This window comes from Pistacia vera, unplaced genomic scaffold (assembly GCF_008641045.1).
Source record: "Pistacia vera cultivar Batoury unplaced genomic scaffold, PisVer_v2 Contig71, whole genome shotgun sequence".
Lineage (NCBI taxonomy): Eukaryota > Viridiplantae > Streptophyta > Magnoliopsida > Sapindales > Anacardiaceae > Pistacia > Pistacia vera.
This window is the reverse complement of record NW_022196568.1, coordinates 617827-634720: the sequence shown is the minus strand read 5'-3', so window position 1 is coordinate 634720 and position 16894 is coordinate 617827. Positions and strand designations below refer to the sequence as shown.

Below are 16894 nucleotides of genomic sequence, written 5' to 3'. Positions count from 1 at the left end.
TGGTAAGCAACATTGGGTACTCAAATGATGATTTTGATGTAATTTTCCTGTCATATTAAGCTTATCAAACAGATATTAATCGAGTAATTTTTTTCTGTATATGAAGAGATCATGATAGAAGTCAGTAAAAGAGAGAAAGAGGCAGGGATTGTACCGGATCTTGATGTAGATGCTTACATGAAGGTACACATACGGCATTTCTTAATGTTTTACTTAGCATCTTCACTTGATTTCTTAAATGTTGGACGCGATATGGTTATGCCGTGTAAAAATCTCGAAGTACTGTATTTATCGGTATAATGTGAAGACTGTGTTCTAAGAATCTTGCTTATATTTGGGACTAGTTACCAAGTACAATTAATTGATTTAGATTTCAGAAAATCATGTCAGTTTGTTTTCTTCGTTGCAATGCTTTATTGTCAATCTTATATAGTAATTAGCCATATTTGAGGTCATGACTCTGTTTGTGAAACCCCGTTTTTTTTAATCCTAATATATATTACATATTCTTTGCGATTTTATTTTTATGGAAGGGGATTTCTGTTAGTTTTTAAAAGTTTTGTTGGGAATGAAATTGCAAGAAAAGGAAGCTGCTGGGTTTGCATATCAGGCTGAACAAGGACATGTTCTCCACCACTATGCTATCAGTCAACTCCACTCCCAGCAGCCTTATGTGGTTACAACACCCATTAACCTGTCAACATAGTCCTTGACTTCTCTGATTCTTGGATCCTCGCATCTCCAAACTCTCCCTTAAATTGAGCACCTGCATGTTTCTTGTTGTGGTGTGCCCATGTACTTCTCTCTCAGCTTATCCATGCCTTTTTGGAGTCTCATATGCCATGTCCTTGTGAAAACAAGGTCTGTTACAGCCGCATGAAGTTGGGAGAGAGCTCTTGGTGCTTTGGCTGTTTCTTCCTATGCATTCATTTGGTTTTAGGGTAGGATTCTGTCCTAAAGGAGGTGGCTGCCTATTTTCTTCCACATACTGCCACAGCCCCTGACCCCAGAGGAAGGCCTTCATCTTTACAACCCATATGTGTGTATGCTCCCCATTGAATACTGGAGGTGACATCGGGGATGAGCAGCCATTGTCTCAAGTTTTGTGTCTGACGCAGGGTAAACAAAGGTGTAGCAGCAGGTTGTTTTGGGCTGAAAATGGGAGGTGTTCTTGAGTAGAGGTTGATGACTGAGTGTAAGAGAGATTTCAGGTTGTTGGTGTGTAAAGCTCTGCTATAAGAGTGAATTGATATATTTTTATCCTTCCATATTATTTTTTTTTTATGTTTTATGCCTATTGAATGATTAGAGTTATTTTGTGAGTTTGGCATAGTTGGATAGACTTTATGGAAGTAAGTGATAAAAGATTAGGAAATTCCAGTTTCCAGATTTTTCGTTATTCTGACCAGTGCTGCGTTTTCCAGGTTTTTCATGGAGCTAGATTCCTCAATTGCAAAAGTGGTCTTCAGAGAAATTAAAGTAGACAAATCAAGCTTTTCAGAAGTATTATTAGTGAGAATCCGAGTTCGTTTGGGTTCTCAGTGTTGTTTTGCAAAACCGACCTGGAATCCTAGTCGCAGAAGGATCCTAGCTGAGCATTGAATCTTCGAACGGGCCTACCGGAGGTCAGATATCGAAAGCGGGTGATTCAAAAGCCCAGATTTATACACACATCCCAGAATACAATTTTTATGAAGTGACGGAGCCCAGAAAGATCTTTTACATTGCGAGTGCCTGTGCAAGCTAGAGACGAATTCTGGAATCCATATCTGATCAGATTTGTCAAATCTGGAAGTCTATCTTCTAGGAACGTCTAGGAAAGAAATTCCGTGATTCTTGGGAAGATTAAGGAAAACACATGTTATTAATTAGAAGTTTTAGGTTAAACAGAGAGCGAGAGCAGCAGAGTTTTTCTTTTAGTTTTTTTTTGCTTCTACTTAAGATGTGCGGCTAATTTCCTTCTTCAGTTTCAGGGGATTTTGAAGCCTAATTTCATGTCATTGGTGTAACCTGACTCTAGTTACATTGTTCTTATCTCGTTTTTATTGGAATTGTTTATGTTATTCTGTTTTAATTGTTTGTGATTCTTGTTTGAGTGATTGTTTTGGCCTGCTAAATTGTTTAATCAGAATTTACCTATTAAATTAGGAATTGTGATCGTAATTGTCCTTTTTCTATTCAACGAGTGCACATGATGATAGCTGATTATGGACAAGTTTTCGGCCTATTGTCTTGAATAACATAACCTAAGTTAAATAATCGAGCTTGCGTGATTGTTGCTTAGATTGATCTATTCTCCTAATTCTTAAGGCTGCCATTGAATTAAATTTAGAGAGCTTGTTCTAGGTTGTTCAGGGTTAGTATTACTCGAAGAGCTTGTTCGGTAGTGACAAACTAAGGAGATGTGCGGGTAACAGGCTTGTTGTTTCCTAGGGTCTGTAGTTTCATAATGATGAGATAGAACAGTGTTACAGTTACTTTATGTCCAATGCATGTTTAGGTGGATATTGAACGAGAACATGATTGTTTAATTGATATTTTATTTCTCTGTTTTACTTTAGTTTGCCTGATTACAAACCCCCTTTCATTACTGTTGTCAGGTTTTCTGTTTAGAGTTTAATTTGCGTTTCTGTTTTTTTTTTTTATTGTTTTTAGAATATAGAATTAATCGAGTCATTCCTTGTGGGATCGACCCTTGCTTGCCCTTTATACAATAAATAGTTAGGTCAGTAAGGTTAATTAATTTGGTGCATTCGCACGCTACCAAGCTCTGATACAATATTCCATGCTTCATAGGGTGTTTTGCTGTCCAAGGCTTTTGTGGGAAGCCTATTGAGCAGAAAAACTGCTGTGTTAACAGCTTCTGCCCAAAATTTCTTTGGCAATCTCTTCTCAGCCACCATGCATCTAGCCATCTCTACAACTGACCTGTTTTTCCTCTCACTGACTCCATTTTGCTGTGGAGTGTAGGGGCTGCTGTATTGGTGCTTAATTCCAGCATCTTTGCACACTTGCTCAAACTCTTGAGAAGTGTACTCTGTACCATTATCACTTCTCAAGATCTTTATGGTTTTTTCTGCATGATTTTCCACCAGAAGCTTGAACTCTTTGAATACACAAGCAACCTATCCTTTTTGCTTCAGAAAATACACCCAACACATCCTAGAATAGTCATCAATGAATAACACAAAGTATCTACTTCCATTTAATGACAAGGTTTCCATGGGACCACACACATCCGTATGGATAAGTTGTAATTTTTCAGTTGTTCTCTAGGTTTGATTTGCGGGAAAGGATTGCCTATTCAACTTTCCAAGTTGACAAGCTTTGCACATGTTATCACTCTCCTCTAATTCAAGCAGGTTATGGAGCAGCTTCTTGGTCTGAATTTCTTTGAGACCTTGGTAATGGACATGACCAAGTCTCTTATGCCATTTTACAAATTCATCTACCTTTACACTGCAGGCCCTATGTTCAGTTTTTTTCAGTTTGATAGGAAAGCTTTTTCCCACCATTTTCACTCTCATTAACTCACACCCCTTACTATCTAAAATTTAACAGATTTGATTTTCAAAATGTAAAACATAATGGTTTTCTAACATTTGTCCTACACTTAGGAGGCTTTGAGTAATTTTGGGTGCATATAGAACATTTGAGATGAGTTTTGTACCTGTGGAGGTTTGGATTGCAACATCTCCCTTCCTCTTTGCTTCAACATAATTACCATTTGCCACTTTAATCCTGGACCGATGTGCTGAGTTTAATCTCACAAAATCCTGCAAGTGTGGTGTCATATGGTTTATACACCCACTGTCAACCAGCCAGCCATCACAGCAGGTTGGTGGTGCACTGCAGGAGGCCATAAACAGTTGTTTTGCTCCCTGTTCTGGTTGCTGGTCCTCAGTCACTTGTGCTTGCTGCTGGGACTGCTCTCCCTTGCTCTTGCACACCTTCTTTATATGGTCAAACTGCTTACAAGCTCTGCATTGTATTCTTGGCCTAAACCAACACCTTTTTTCAGAGTGCCCCTTCCTTTTACAGTGGGAGCAAGGTGGATATTCTTTCATCCCACCTGGTTTTCCCTATTGGCCATTACTCTTTTCTTTCCCTTTCTTTTCATCGGCATACCTCCTGTTATTCCCTTGAATTGGTTTGGTTTTGTGAGTTGCCATCATTGCACCCTCACCAACATCTTCTTGCCTCAAGAGCCTTCTTTGCTCTTGTGCTTGCAATGCATGAACCAGCTCTGTGAGTGTAACCTGTCCCATGTCTCTTGAGTCCTCTAAATATGAGATTTTGGACTCAAATCTTTCGGGTAGGCTNCATATATATACATATTAGTTATGTAAATATTATATATGTCTATTTTGAAAAGCATGTCGGATAGTTAAAAGATTGGCCTTCTCACACAGGCAATCGCCTCCATTACTTCGTAGGAATGGAGATGAGACGATTTTAAGCTTATTATCTAGGTGATAATAGAGAGCCAAGCTTAAAATGTTTAACGTCGCCTAAAAATAGAATTAAAATAATGTCATAATGAAATGTGACCATAAGTGATAAATGATCACTTTATCTGTCTAATTGCTACATTAGAGTTCTGATGAATTAAAAGTATGTAAAGTGAACTCAAGTTAGACATTAGGTATGTCTGAACTAAAATCTGTACAGCATTTACAAGAAAAGAGACATGCACTCCATGGAAAAGGAGGAAATGCTGTAACATGTGATTCATACCACGTGCAAAACATTGACCAAAGGGGTAATGAAAGTCAAAATCTCAACTTTAACATTGTGTGAGACCCTGAGATTTTAAGAATAAATTATCATATAATACCCTTATTACTCTATTCTGTTTCTTGAAAACTTCATTTAATGATTGCTAGCTTAGAGTGCTACCAAAGGATTAAGATAAATTCAATCTGTTAGGACATTTCTAGAAAAGCAAGTTAAATGAAAGTTGCAAGAATCGAGAAAAGAGGAAGATTACGTTTTGAATTATCACACTATAATCACGTGTATTCATTGGTGGACCAATTATGTTTTACTTTTATGTAAAGACAGAACATAATTATGAATACAAGGGATATTTATTATAAATAAGATTGTTAGAAAAAATGTGATAAGTAATCTAGGGTATTGCATACAACATACAACCTAAGTTTCACAATTCGAGAAGTTATATATTCCTGACAGATATATGACTAATATGCTCTCGAAGTATGCATGGTCACACTGCATATTTACTAAAGTATGAACCTTAAAGAAGCACAAAGAGAGATAATCCCATCATGTGTGAGTGGGAGATATTGGATAAGGGTACACCCATGATGAAGCGGCGTGTGAAGTGGAAACTGCTAAAGGCAGTTTCTCACTAACCGCCACCATATAAAAAAGAAAATGAAAAATAAAAGTTTTATTTTCTTTTAGTAGACACACACCAATATATAAAAACGCTCTCTCTCTCTCTCTCTAAAAATTGAAAAGAAAAATACTCTACGTGGTTTTCTTCCAGATTCAATTTTTTGCTTCAGAGTTAAGAAGAAGAGGTATTTATATTGTGTAAATACATTGTAATTCGTTTATATACAAAATGTGATTGCAATGGGTGACTATGAATATGAGCTTGGGATTAGTTTAGAATATTTGTTATTCTACATTTTTTCCAACAGCAACAATAGTAATGGCTCAGCTGGCAGGTCCTGATGAAATAGTCTCTCAGAATTGAGTTAGCGGAAATTGGAAGAAGTTTAAGGTCCTCGTTTAGAAGTTACACTTCAAGTTTTCGTAGTATTACTGATGTTAACTATGCTCCTGATGATGACGAGGAGGAGGACGAGGGTGGTGAAAATGAGATGCAATGGGCTGCTCTTCAGAGATTACCAACTTTTGAACAGATTAACACGGCTTTGTTTGATGAAAAAGAGGAAGATGCCACCAGGAAACGTGTTGTTAATATTACCAAACTTGGACCCCAGGAGCGCCATATGTTCATTGACAAGCTCATCAAACATATTGAAAATGATANTTAGGACAGCAAACACTGGAGAGCCGTGGATTGAATTTCGATAGTTATTTTTACTGGATCTCCATTGGTGCTTTAATTGGATTCATGGTGCTTTTCAATCTTATTTTTACCTTGGCTTTGACATTTTTGAAGCGTAAGTGCATCTTCCACTGCTTCATTGCCTTCTTTTATGAGAATTTGTACATTACATGTGCTAACTGATACATTGGTACGTGTTCAGCTCCAGGAAAATCCCGTGCCATCATTTCTTATGAAAAGTACTCTGAACTGCAAGAAAAAGAAGATTATAGTAGTGGCTTAGACAAATATAGAAAATCCAGTAATGCTCCTCTCAAGACTGTTGCAGGATGATACGAACACCTGCAGATTAATCAATTCACAACCAACCAACAGCAATTCTCACACAAAATATACCAACATACAACCAATCCACACCCAAAAATATATCAGAAACAGCAAGGGCGATTCCAACAATATTTGAATTAGTCAGATACTTGAATAAAACTGAAGCAAATGCAAGATAGAATAAAACTAGACATAAACCCTGGCGTTTCGAGGAGCCAGGAGCCTCCACTATTTTATCAACAAAAATACAGATCCTTGATATTACTACTCTCCCTGAATATATACTAATCCTCTTTCCACAATTACCCTCACAAACACAATTTGTATTCTCACAACAGACTTCTATCTATGACACCTATTCTTTGTGGTCCCTACTCCCTTAACAACCTTACTAATGTCTTTTGTGCCCCTTACGGTTGTAGACTTTATGCACTGCTGGTTTATCACAGGACCTAAAAAGGGTGAGCAAATTTAAATTCTATAATATGTATAATTCTAGAGGTTAATGACTATTTTAAAATTATCTTTTATACTAATGTATGTCTCTTGTGTTTTCTAAATCTTATCTTTGAATGTTGCAGGAAGGATGGTTTTACCTTTTGAGCCTCTAACTTTAACTTTTCAGGATGTGCAGTACTATGTGGATGCCCCTCAGGTAATCATGCTAAAGCTAGTTTTCCTTTAGATTTTTAAGTAGTCTGAATATTTAAGGCTTATGCTGCAATTTTATCATAGGAAATGAAAAAGCGAGGTTTTGAGGATAAATGCTCCAGCTTGTTTCGGATATTACTGGTGCATTCAGGCCTGGTATTCTTACAGCATTAATGGGTGTCAGTGGAGCTGGAAAAACAACTCTTATGGATGTTCTGTCTGGAAGGAAAACTGGTGGCACTATTCAAGGAGAGATAAGAATTGGTGGATACCCAAAGATTCAAGATACATTTGCAAGAATATCTGGTTATTGCGAGCAAAATGACATACATTCTCCGCAAGTTACTGTTGAAGAATCAGTAATATATTCTGCTTGGCTGCGCCTTTCACCTCAGATTGACTCAAAAACTAAAGCTGTATGATATCCTTCTGGTGCTTATTTAGCATTTGGTCTCGGATTGATCATTGAGATTGAGTTTCACTGAAATATCTTTCGACTTTGCACCCAGGCATTTGTAAATGAAGTCCTTGAAACTATTGAGCTTGATGAGATCAAAGATTCTCTGGTAGGTTTGCCGGGAGTTAGTGGCTTATCGACTGAGCAACGAAAACGGCTGACCATAGCTGTTGAGCATGTTGCAAACCCTTCCATCATATTCTTGGATGAACCCAGTTCAGGTTTAGATGCAAGAGCAGCTGCAATTGTTATGAGAGCAGTGAAGAATGCTGTTCAAACAGGAAGAACAGTTGTTTGCACCATCCACCAACCAAGCATAGACATCTTTGAGGCATTTGATGATGTAATTAATATTAGAGCTTACTTTCACTTTATGCATTCTATTTGGCTACCTTCGTTGCCTGCTCCAATGTATATATCTATGATGACAATTCTAATACCTCTTGATCTCACTGCAGTTGATTTTAATGAAATCTGGAGGACGAATTATCTATTGCGGGCCACTGGATCTGCACTCAAGTAAGGTTATTCAGTACTTTGAGGTAAGTTTCTTCAGCAAGTTTTGTAACTACAAGACAAATTTTCCATCTTTGCTTTTTAACATAGTAATATCTGGTCTCTGCCAAACTACAATTATTGGCCCTAATTCCATTTTCTTGTCATTCTTGCAATAGAATATCAGTGGGGTGCCCAAGATTAAGGACAATTATAATCCAGCAACGTGGATGTTAGAGGTTACTTCTAAGTCTGTGGAAGCTGAACTTCAGGTTGATTTTGCACAAATATATAACGAGTCCAACTTATCTCAGTGAGTACAAATTATGGGTTGACTTTATTAAATCTCAGCCTATGAGCACTTGTTCTGTAAATCTGTGTACCTTTTCTCAGCAAAATGCATCATATGAATCATTTTTCGTGGGTGATTGACCAATACAAATTAAGAGAATATAGTATAGATTTGTAGATGATATTTACTTAACCGAAATCGTTGAAATTTAGCTTGTACATGACTCTCTTGCTCTATGCAGGGAGAACAAAGAGTTGGTTAGGAGATTGAGTTCGCCTTCTGGTTCAAAGGACTTGCATTTTCCTACCCGTTTTCCACAGAATAGTTGGTGGCAGTTCAAAGCATGCTATTGGAAACTGCATTTGTCTTACTGGAGAAGTCCTCCTTACAACTTGGCACGCATCCTTTTCGTAACTGCTTTATCTCTGCTGAGTGGCATACTGTTTTGGCAGCAAGGAAAGAAAATGTTAGTCAATTCAATCTTATTGATGTTGGCATATGAATAATCAGCTGGTAGCTTGTGCTAAGTGCCAGCTGCACTGTTTCAACAACTAATTGAGAATTTTTGTAACCAATCACTCTCAAGTCTCAGTGTAGATAAATTCCAGAAATATTGTTGGAATGTGAATACTTTTTGGTAGTTTATGAAGATTTTTAGGAGAATTTCAGTTTTAGGCGAATTTCTATTTTAGGAGTTTGTATTGGAGAATATTTGTTTTCCTTTACTTTGAGTTGTATTGGGAAAGTAGAATTGGTTTAGGACCTTATTTTGAGTTAAAATATGAGAATAAATTAAATAAAAGGAGTCATATTCGGATTTGAAATATGAATCCTGGTAGAAAAATAATGTCCTATCTTGTCGATAAATATAGGGGTTAGAGCCAATTCATAATTATAAGAGAAACTATGTGAAAGAGGGAATGAGAAGATGTGAGAAGGGGTATTAAACACTGTAAGAATAGAATGTCTGCCTATATAATGGGTTGATGGTGTTATGCTTATAGAACACCATAGGGTATAGTTCTCGCCTTATAGGTTGATGGTGTTATACACTCTTGTATCGTGTTTATAAATTTATAATGAATTTCTCTCATCCGTGGATGTAGACAAGTTATATCGAACCATGTAAATATTGTGTTTATGTGTGCAATATCATGTTTATGTGTGTGTGATATTCTTCGCACATTGCTATTTTTTATTTTATTTTTTTATCTCTCTAATACAGTATCAGAGGCAGCTTGTTTTTTCTTGGTTTCTGAAATTCTAACAAATAGATACCTTTTATTAAATATGTAATTCAGTAAAATACAGAAAAAAAGATTTGCATGGTCTTAGCTAAGCTAGTACATACAGGACAAAGCTTACAAACAATATATTCAGAAACTTAAGAAATAGTGTACTAGAATGACAAGATTTAGTTGCACAAAAGATGAGACACAATCTGCATGGTCGGTCTCGACTGTGGATTTGCATCTAAGCATAAAAAGGCCACATCCATGATGGAAATTAGTTTGTTTTGAACTTCCAAGGAGGGAAATGGAAGCCTTGGATCCAACATATCGTCAAGCTCAATGTTCATGTTTGCAGATGAACCTAAAAATGGGGCGAGAACATCTCCAGGATGCTTCCCTAGGATGACTTCCAATGCCAATACTCCAAAGCTATACACATCACATTTCTCGCTCACATTCATTGTGTAAGCAAGCTCTGCAAAGTAAAAGAAATATGATATCTTTACATTGATTATCCAATAAGGGTACTGTAAAATGATAGTGAAGGAATTATATACCTGGTGCAACATATCCACATGTGCCTACAAGTTGAGTCCAATTAGTTGAGTCTGGCTTGAGAAGCTTAACAATTCCAAAATCTGAGACATAAGCTACATATTCCATATCTAACAACACGTTCTTGCTTGATATGTCACGATGGACAATTGGTGGGAAGCAATCATGGTGCATGTAAGACATGGCATGAGCCACACCTTTTATGACATTCACTCTCTTACTCCAATCTAGCACTACTGCTCCTGCTTCATTGCTCAAAATTGTGGCCAAGCTACCCCTCTCAAGATACTTGTAGACTAAGAATGAGTGTCGAGAATGTGAACAAAAACCAAAAAATTGCACGATATTTCGATGCCTTATCTCTGTCAATACCTTTATTTCGTTTAGGAACTCTTTTTGGTTGTCTATATCACCTGTATACGTAGAGTGCATTTTCTTAACTGCTACAATATTCTCCGGTGATAACTCAGCTTTGTAAACACTTCCATGACTACCTTTCCCAATGAAGTGGCTAGCATCAAAATCATTTGTTGCTAACATGCTTTTTTCATACATTTGTCTTCCTTTAAAAGTTGACATTGAATGAAATTCTTCATTGTTCATAACACTTTCTTGATCTTGTGAGTCTCTTTTCATTCTTTTGGAATTAAAGAGTATATAGATCACCACAACCGAAAGAGCAAGAGCTCCTAGAAGAGGGAAAAACATTATAAAAAAGATTCTCAAACCCTTTTTCAGGCCATGTTTTGTTGTAGGTAATGAAGTTTTGCAAGGTCACAACCCTCTAACATCACCACACAAATCTTTGTTCCCTCGCAATTCTTCGATGGTAGCATTTCGAAATGCTGTGGTGTTTGGAATTGGACCCTACAACTCATTGTCATATATGTTAACACTCAACAAGTGCATCTTCTCAAATTCTCTTGGAATGAAACCAGATAGGTTATTGTGAGAGATATTAAGATTCTGCAGGTCCTCTAAATCACAGATTTCAGAGGGTATCTTTCCATTGAGGAAGTTATGACTCAAATCTAGCTCTGTTAGCAGACTTAGCTTCCCCAACTGAGGTGGAATTTCTTGGATAAACTAGTTGTTGCTCAAATTCAAGTAAAACATTTTCAACAAGTTCCCAAGACTTCCAGGGATTGGAGTGCTCAACCTGTTTGCAGACAAATCAAGACTCTTAATTTCAGTGAGTAATCCAATTTCCGGAGGTATACCACCAATAAGTTGATTGCCATTCAGATTTAGACGCTCTAGAGAAGTTAAATTTCCAAATTCTTTTGGAATCTCTCCAACCAGATGATTTGAAGAAAGATCAAGAATGTCTAGTAGAGTTAAGTTCCCAAGTTCAATTGGTATACTGCCAGTAAGATTATTCTCTGCTATCTTTAGGGTGCCTAATTTTGGACACTTTCCCCAGCTAGATGAAATTTCACCAGAAAATTTATTATGACTGAGATCTAGTAAATCTAGCTTTGGATAGATGCCAAATTCTTCAAGTATATTGCCAACAAGTTGGTTTCCTTGTAAAAGGATTCTTGTTAGGCTTGTGCAATTTCTCAAGTCTTTGGGAATTGGACCAAAAAAATTGTTGTTTTTCACACTAAACCTCTCAAGTGAACCACCATGACATACATTATGGGGTAAAGAACCGGTGAAGCCGTTATGGTCTATTTCTAATATAGTCAAACTCATGAAATTTCCAATTTCCTGGGGAATGGTACCAGAAAGATTGTTTTCACGAAGGAATAAGATCTTTAAGTTGCTCAGATTTTTAAAGGAATCAGGAATAGAACCACTGAGTAGATTTTGGCTTAACTATAAATCAACAAGGTTTCTCAGGTTCCCGATTTCAGGGGGAATATAGCCAGAAAGTTGATTATTGTATGAATGAAGATTGAGGGGATTTCTCAAGCCTCCAAGAGACGGTGGAATTGAACCTGAAAGATTATTGCTATGAAGACTAATATTAGTGAGAGACTCCAAATTTCCTAATTCTTGAGGAATGGAACCAAAAAGCTGGTTGTGGAACATGTGCAAGACTTCTAGGTTTCTAAGGTTTCCAAGACTTGACGGGATTGAACCAGTTAAGCTATTGGTATCAATGTAAAGTTCGACCAAATTCAAGAGGTTTAACATCTCTGAAGGAATGGAACCAAAAAGTGAATTATTAAAAAGATACAACAAAGCCAAGTTGCTCAAATTTCCCAAAGAAGCAAGAATTGAGCCGACCAAGCAGTTACTATACAGAGCCAGTTCACTAAGAGAACTTAGTTGGCCTATTTCTTTTGGAATTGAACTATCCAACTGATTCTCAACCAGGTGGAGTGTCTCAAGATATGTAAGGAGACCGATTTCAGTTGGTATTTTCCCAGAAAACTGATTAGTTGACAAGTCAAGATACTTCAGTTTGGAGAGATTACGAATTTGTGTAGGGATAACTCCAAAGATTCATTAATGGAAAGATCAAGATATGTAAGATGAGGAATTGATGAGAATGACAATTCATTGAGCGTACCTTTTAAACCTATAGTAGACAGGTTCAATCTATGGATGCTTCCAGCATGGTCACAAGAAACTCCAACCCAATTAGTACAATGGTTTATTTTGGTTCTGTGTTGAGTAGAATTATTGGTAGCATTAACAGGATAAAGAGACCATGAAGAGAGGACAAAATGGGTCTGGTTTTGAAGGCTGGCTTTCCATTTAAGAAGAGCTTGTGCTTCTTGAGTGGAATCAAAAGCAACATTTAGTTGAAAATCTAGTACGACAAGGAGACTTAAGAAAATAAGGGAGAGTTTATTGGGGTATGAGAATGCCATTGCTTAAACTAGCTAAGTTTGTGTACTGCAAAGCCTAATTCGAAACTCCATATTTATAAAACGAATCTAGCACTTTTTGAGCTTGGAAAATGTCAGTGCACCATCTTTCACTCTACATTCTAATTTGTTACTTTGTAGAGTCAACCCTACGTATAAAAATGGTTTCACGAAACAATCTTTGATGTGGACATAATTAATTGTTTTTGTTCTTGATCCAGGATAAAAGACACTCTAGGATCTTATATTTTCACAACAGAAAATCCTAATTTCTTCACCAGGATAAATACTGAAGTAACGAAAAAAGTAAGAATAACGTTTAAGTTTCTTTCACCCCAATTTTCAAAGTAGCGTGTTATGCTTCCACAGTGACCATAATTATAAATTAAACCAAGGGAGACTTTGATGCCCACTATTCTGTCTCAAAAATCTTAATTTGTAAAATGTAATCTTTCAATATCATAAACCACAATTTATTATTATTTTTTTTTTATTTTTTTTTTAAAGACAATGACTTACACAACTTTATAAAAATAAAAATCTATCAACCATTCCAAGTCTAGGTCTTTCTCTCTTTATTGGATGCCTTTTCAAAGAAGTTTGATTATTTTAGAGGTAGGTCCTCTTTGATTATATGCTTCTTGAAAGATGATTTCCCTTGAAATTAATTATTCAAAAGTGAAATTCTTCGAAAGTCTCTGATCGTTAATGCATGCAGTAAGGCAAAGTCAACAACACGATGCTTGAAAACTACCCCAAACAAAGCCATAATCCCGGATAGGAACACTATTTTTAAATATGAATAATCAGCTGGTAGCTTGGAACACTATTTTTAAATATGAATAAGCAGCTGGTAGCTTGTGCTAACTGCTAAGTGCCAGCTGCACTATTTCAACAACTAATTGAGAATTTTTGTAACCAATCACTCTCAAGTCTCAGTGTAGATAAATTCCAGAAATATTTTTGGAATGTGAACACGTTTTGGTAGTTGATGAATATTTTTAGGAGAATTTAAATTTTAGGCGAATTTCTATTTTAGGAGTTTGTATTGGAGAATATTTGTTTTCCTTTACTTTGAGTTGTATTGGGAAAGTAGAATTGGTTTCGGACCTTATTTTGAGTTAAAATAGGAGAATGAATTAAATAAAGGGAGTCATATTAGGATTTGAAATATGAATCCTGGTAGAAAAATAATGTCCTATCTTTCCGATAAATATAAGGGTTAGAGCCAATTTATAGTTATGAGGGAAACGATGTGAAAGAGGGAATGAGAAGATGTGAGAGAAGGGGTATTAAACACCATAGGAATAGAATGTCCGCCTATGTAATGGGTTGATAGTGTTATACGTATAAAACACCATAGGGTATAGTTCTCGCCTTATAGGTTGATGGTGTTATACACTCTTGTATCGTGTTCATAAATTTATAATGAATTTTTCTCATCCGTGGATGTAGGCAAGTTATGTCATACCACACAAATATCGTGCTTATGTGTGTGTGATATTCTTCACACATTGCTATTCTTTATTTTATTTTTTTACCCCTCTAATTTCTAACATGGTATCAGAGGCAGCTTGTTTTTTCTTGGCTTCTGAAATTCTAACAAATATGATAACTTTTATTAAATATGTAATTCAGTAAAATACATAAAAAAAAGATTTGTCTGGTCTTTGCTAAGCTGGTACATGGAAGACAAAGCTTACAAACAATATATTCAGAAACTTAAGAAATAGTGTACTAGAATAACAAGATTTAGTTGCACATAAGATGAGACACAATCTGCATGGTCAGTCTAGATTGCGGATTTGTATCTAAGCATAAAAAGGCCACATCCATATGGAAATTAGTTTGTTCTGAACTTCCAAGGAGGGAAATGAAAGCCTTGGATCCAACATATCGTCAAGCTCAATGTTCATGTTTGTAGATGAACCTGAAAATGGGGCAAGAACATCTCCGGGATGCTTCCCTAGGATGACTTCCAATGCCAACACCCCAAAGCTATACACATCACATTTCTCGCTCACATTCATTGTGTAAGCAAGCTCTGCAAAGTGAAAGAAATATGCTATCTTTACATTGCTTATCCAATAAGGAACTGTAAAACGATAGTGAAGGAATTATATAATTGGTGCAACGTATCCACATGTGCTTGCAAGTTGAGTCCAATTAGTTGAGTCTGGCTTGAGAAGCTTAGCAATTCCAAAATCTGAGACATAAGCTACATATTCCAATCTAGCAACACGTTCTTGCTTAATATGTCACGATGGACAATTGGAAGGAAGCAATCATAGTGCATGTAAGACATGGCATGAGCCACACCTTTTATGACATTTGCTCTCTTACTCCAATCTAGCACTACTGCTCCTGCTTCATTGCTCAAAATTGTGGCCAAGCTACCCCTCTCAAGATACTTGAAGACTAAGAATGAGTGTCAAGAATGTGAACAAAAACCAAAAAATTGCATGATATTTCAATGCCTTATCTCTTTCAATACCTTTATTTCATTTAGGAGCTCTTTTTGGTTGTATATCACTTGTATACATAGAGTGCATTTTCTTAACTGCTGTAATATTCTACGGTGATAACTCAGCTTTGTAAACACTTCCATGACTACCTTTCCCAATGAAGTGGCTAGCATCAAAATCATTTGTTGCTGATATGATTTTTTCATACATATGTCTTCCTTTAAAAGTTTATATTGAATGAAATTCTTCATTGTTCGTAACACTTTCTTGATCTTATGAGTCTCTTTTCATTCTTCTGGAATTAAAGAGTATAAAGATCACCACAACCGAAAGAGCAAGAGCTCCTAGAATAGGAAAAAAACATTGTAAAAAAGATTCTCCAACCCTTTTTCAGGCCATGTTTTGCCACAGGTAATGAAGTTTTGCAAGGTTGCAGCCCTTTGACATCACCACACAAATCTTTGTTCCCTCGTAATTCTTCAATGGTAGCATTTCGAAATACTGTGGTGTTGGGATTTGGACCCGACAACTCTTTGTCAGACATGTTAATACTCAACAGGTGCATCTTCTCAAAATCTATTGAAATGAAACTGTTGTGATTTTCGCAAGTGTATGAAATCTTGTATGTACTAAAGTGTAAGTATACAGATGTCAAACACAAGAGAATTACTACTATAAATTACCAAACTAAACTATCCTATTACTATTTGATCAATCCAAATTTTATCAAGAAAAATCTAAATTAAAAAATAAACAATCGAAATTAAATAAAAAAAACTGAAAAGAAAACACTAAATAAATCTTTGGTTTTAATGCATGATGACTAGACCTAAGGCATAGATTTCACACCAACTGTTATTCATATGTATTGATAACTTATGCTAATTTCATTAAGCTCTTCCTACATGTCAAAGTCTCTAAGTTTCTAATAATTTTCTCTCAAACAATTATCAAATTAACCCCTAATTATTAGACCGAATTATCTCTAATCAGATTTAAACAATTGGATATCATTACACTCTATGAAGTTTACCAAAACCTCATAAATCGCGGTAACCTATATCTAGCGTTCGCTCAACCTATGGTTTTACTACCGTAGACCAACTAAGTATATATCATCTCTTGATCTCGACTTAGTCCATTATTTCATTCAATTCTTGGGCTCTTAAGAATAAAAATTATTTGGCATAATAATACAACTGTCTTTCGTTCCTTGCATTTTTCTCCACCACCATGCAAAAAATCAGATCGAACGGATAACCGGGGAAAAGATTGTCCCTCGGTGTGTTGTACGCCCCTACCGTGCACGAAAGGAAGGTTTTCCCTGCACACCAAGGGCGTGCACAACAAGTGTACACACCATAATTCAAATGGGGATTTTAGGAGCACAACAAAACAAACCCCGACCCAAAATGCATAGTGTACGATTTTTTACGATTTTCCAAAGTTTTAGGCTCCGTTTGGTTCACTTTTTTACATTTTTTAGAAAAGTTTTTTGAAAAAAGTTAAAAAAAGTTAAATTGAGCGAGGATTACGATGTAGGATTTGGAAA

At 36.2% G+C, this 16894-nt stretch overlaps 2 protein-coding genes and 2 pseudogenes across 2 annotated transcripts; 1 reads left to right on the top strand and 3 right to left on the bottom strand.

Annotated features, from left to right (window-relative positions):
- Positions 1-6767: 6767 nt before the first annotated feature.
- LOC116114352 lies at positions 6768-8774 on the top strand (annotated as a pseudogene).
- A 908-nt stretch (positions 8775-9682) lies between these two features.
- On the bottom strand, positions 9683-10610 carry LOC116114351 (MDIS1-interacting receptor like kinase 2-like). The gene is made up of 2 exons (XM_031400494.1): positions 10058-10610; positions 9683-9975 (listed from the first exon to the last, which is right to left on the bottom strand). Exons 1-2 carry the CDS (start codon positions 10608-10610, stop codon positions 9683-9685), a joined length of 846 nt encoding a protein of 281 aa, XP_031256354.1.
- A 531-nt stretch (positions 10611-11141) lies between these two features.
- LOC116114350 (MDIS1-interacting receptor like kinase 2-like) lies at positions 11142-12880 on the bottom strand. The gene is made up of 3 exons (XM_031400493.1): positions 12577-12880; positions 11889-12499; positions 11142-11768 (listed from the first exon to the last, which is right to left on the bottom strand). The coding sequence occupies exons 1-3, from the start codon at positions 12878-12880 to the stop codon at positions 11142-11144; spliced, it is 1542 nt and encodes a 513-aa protein (XP_031256353.1).
- A 1808-nt stretch (positions 12881-14688) lies between these two features.
- Positions 14689-15173, bottom strand: LOC116114349 (annotated as a pseudogene).
- Between the last annotated feature and the right edge of the window lie 1721 nt (positions 15174-16894).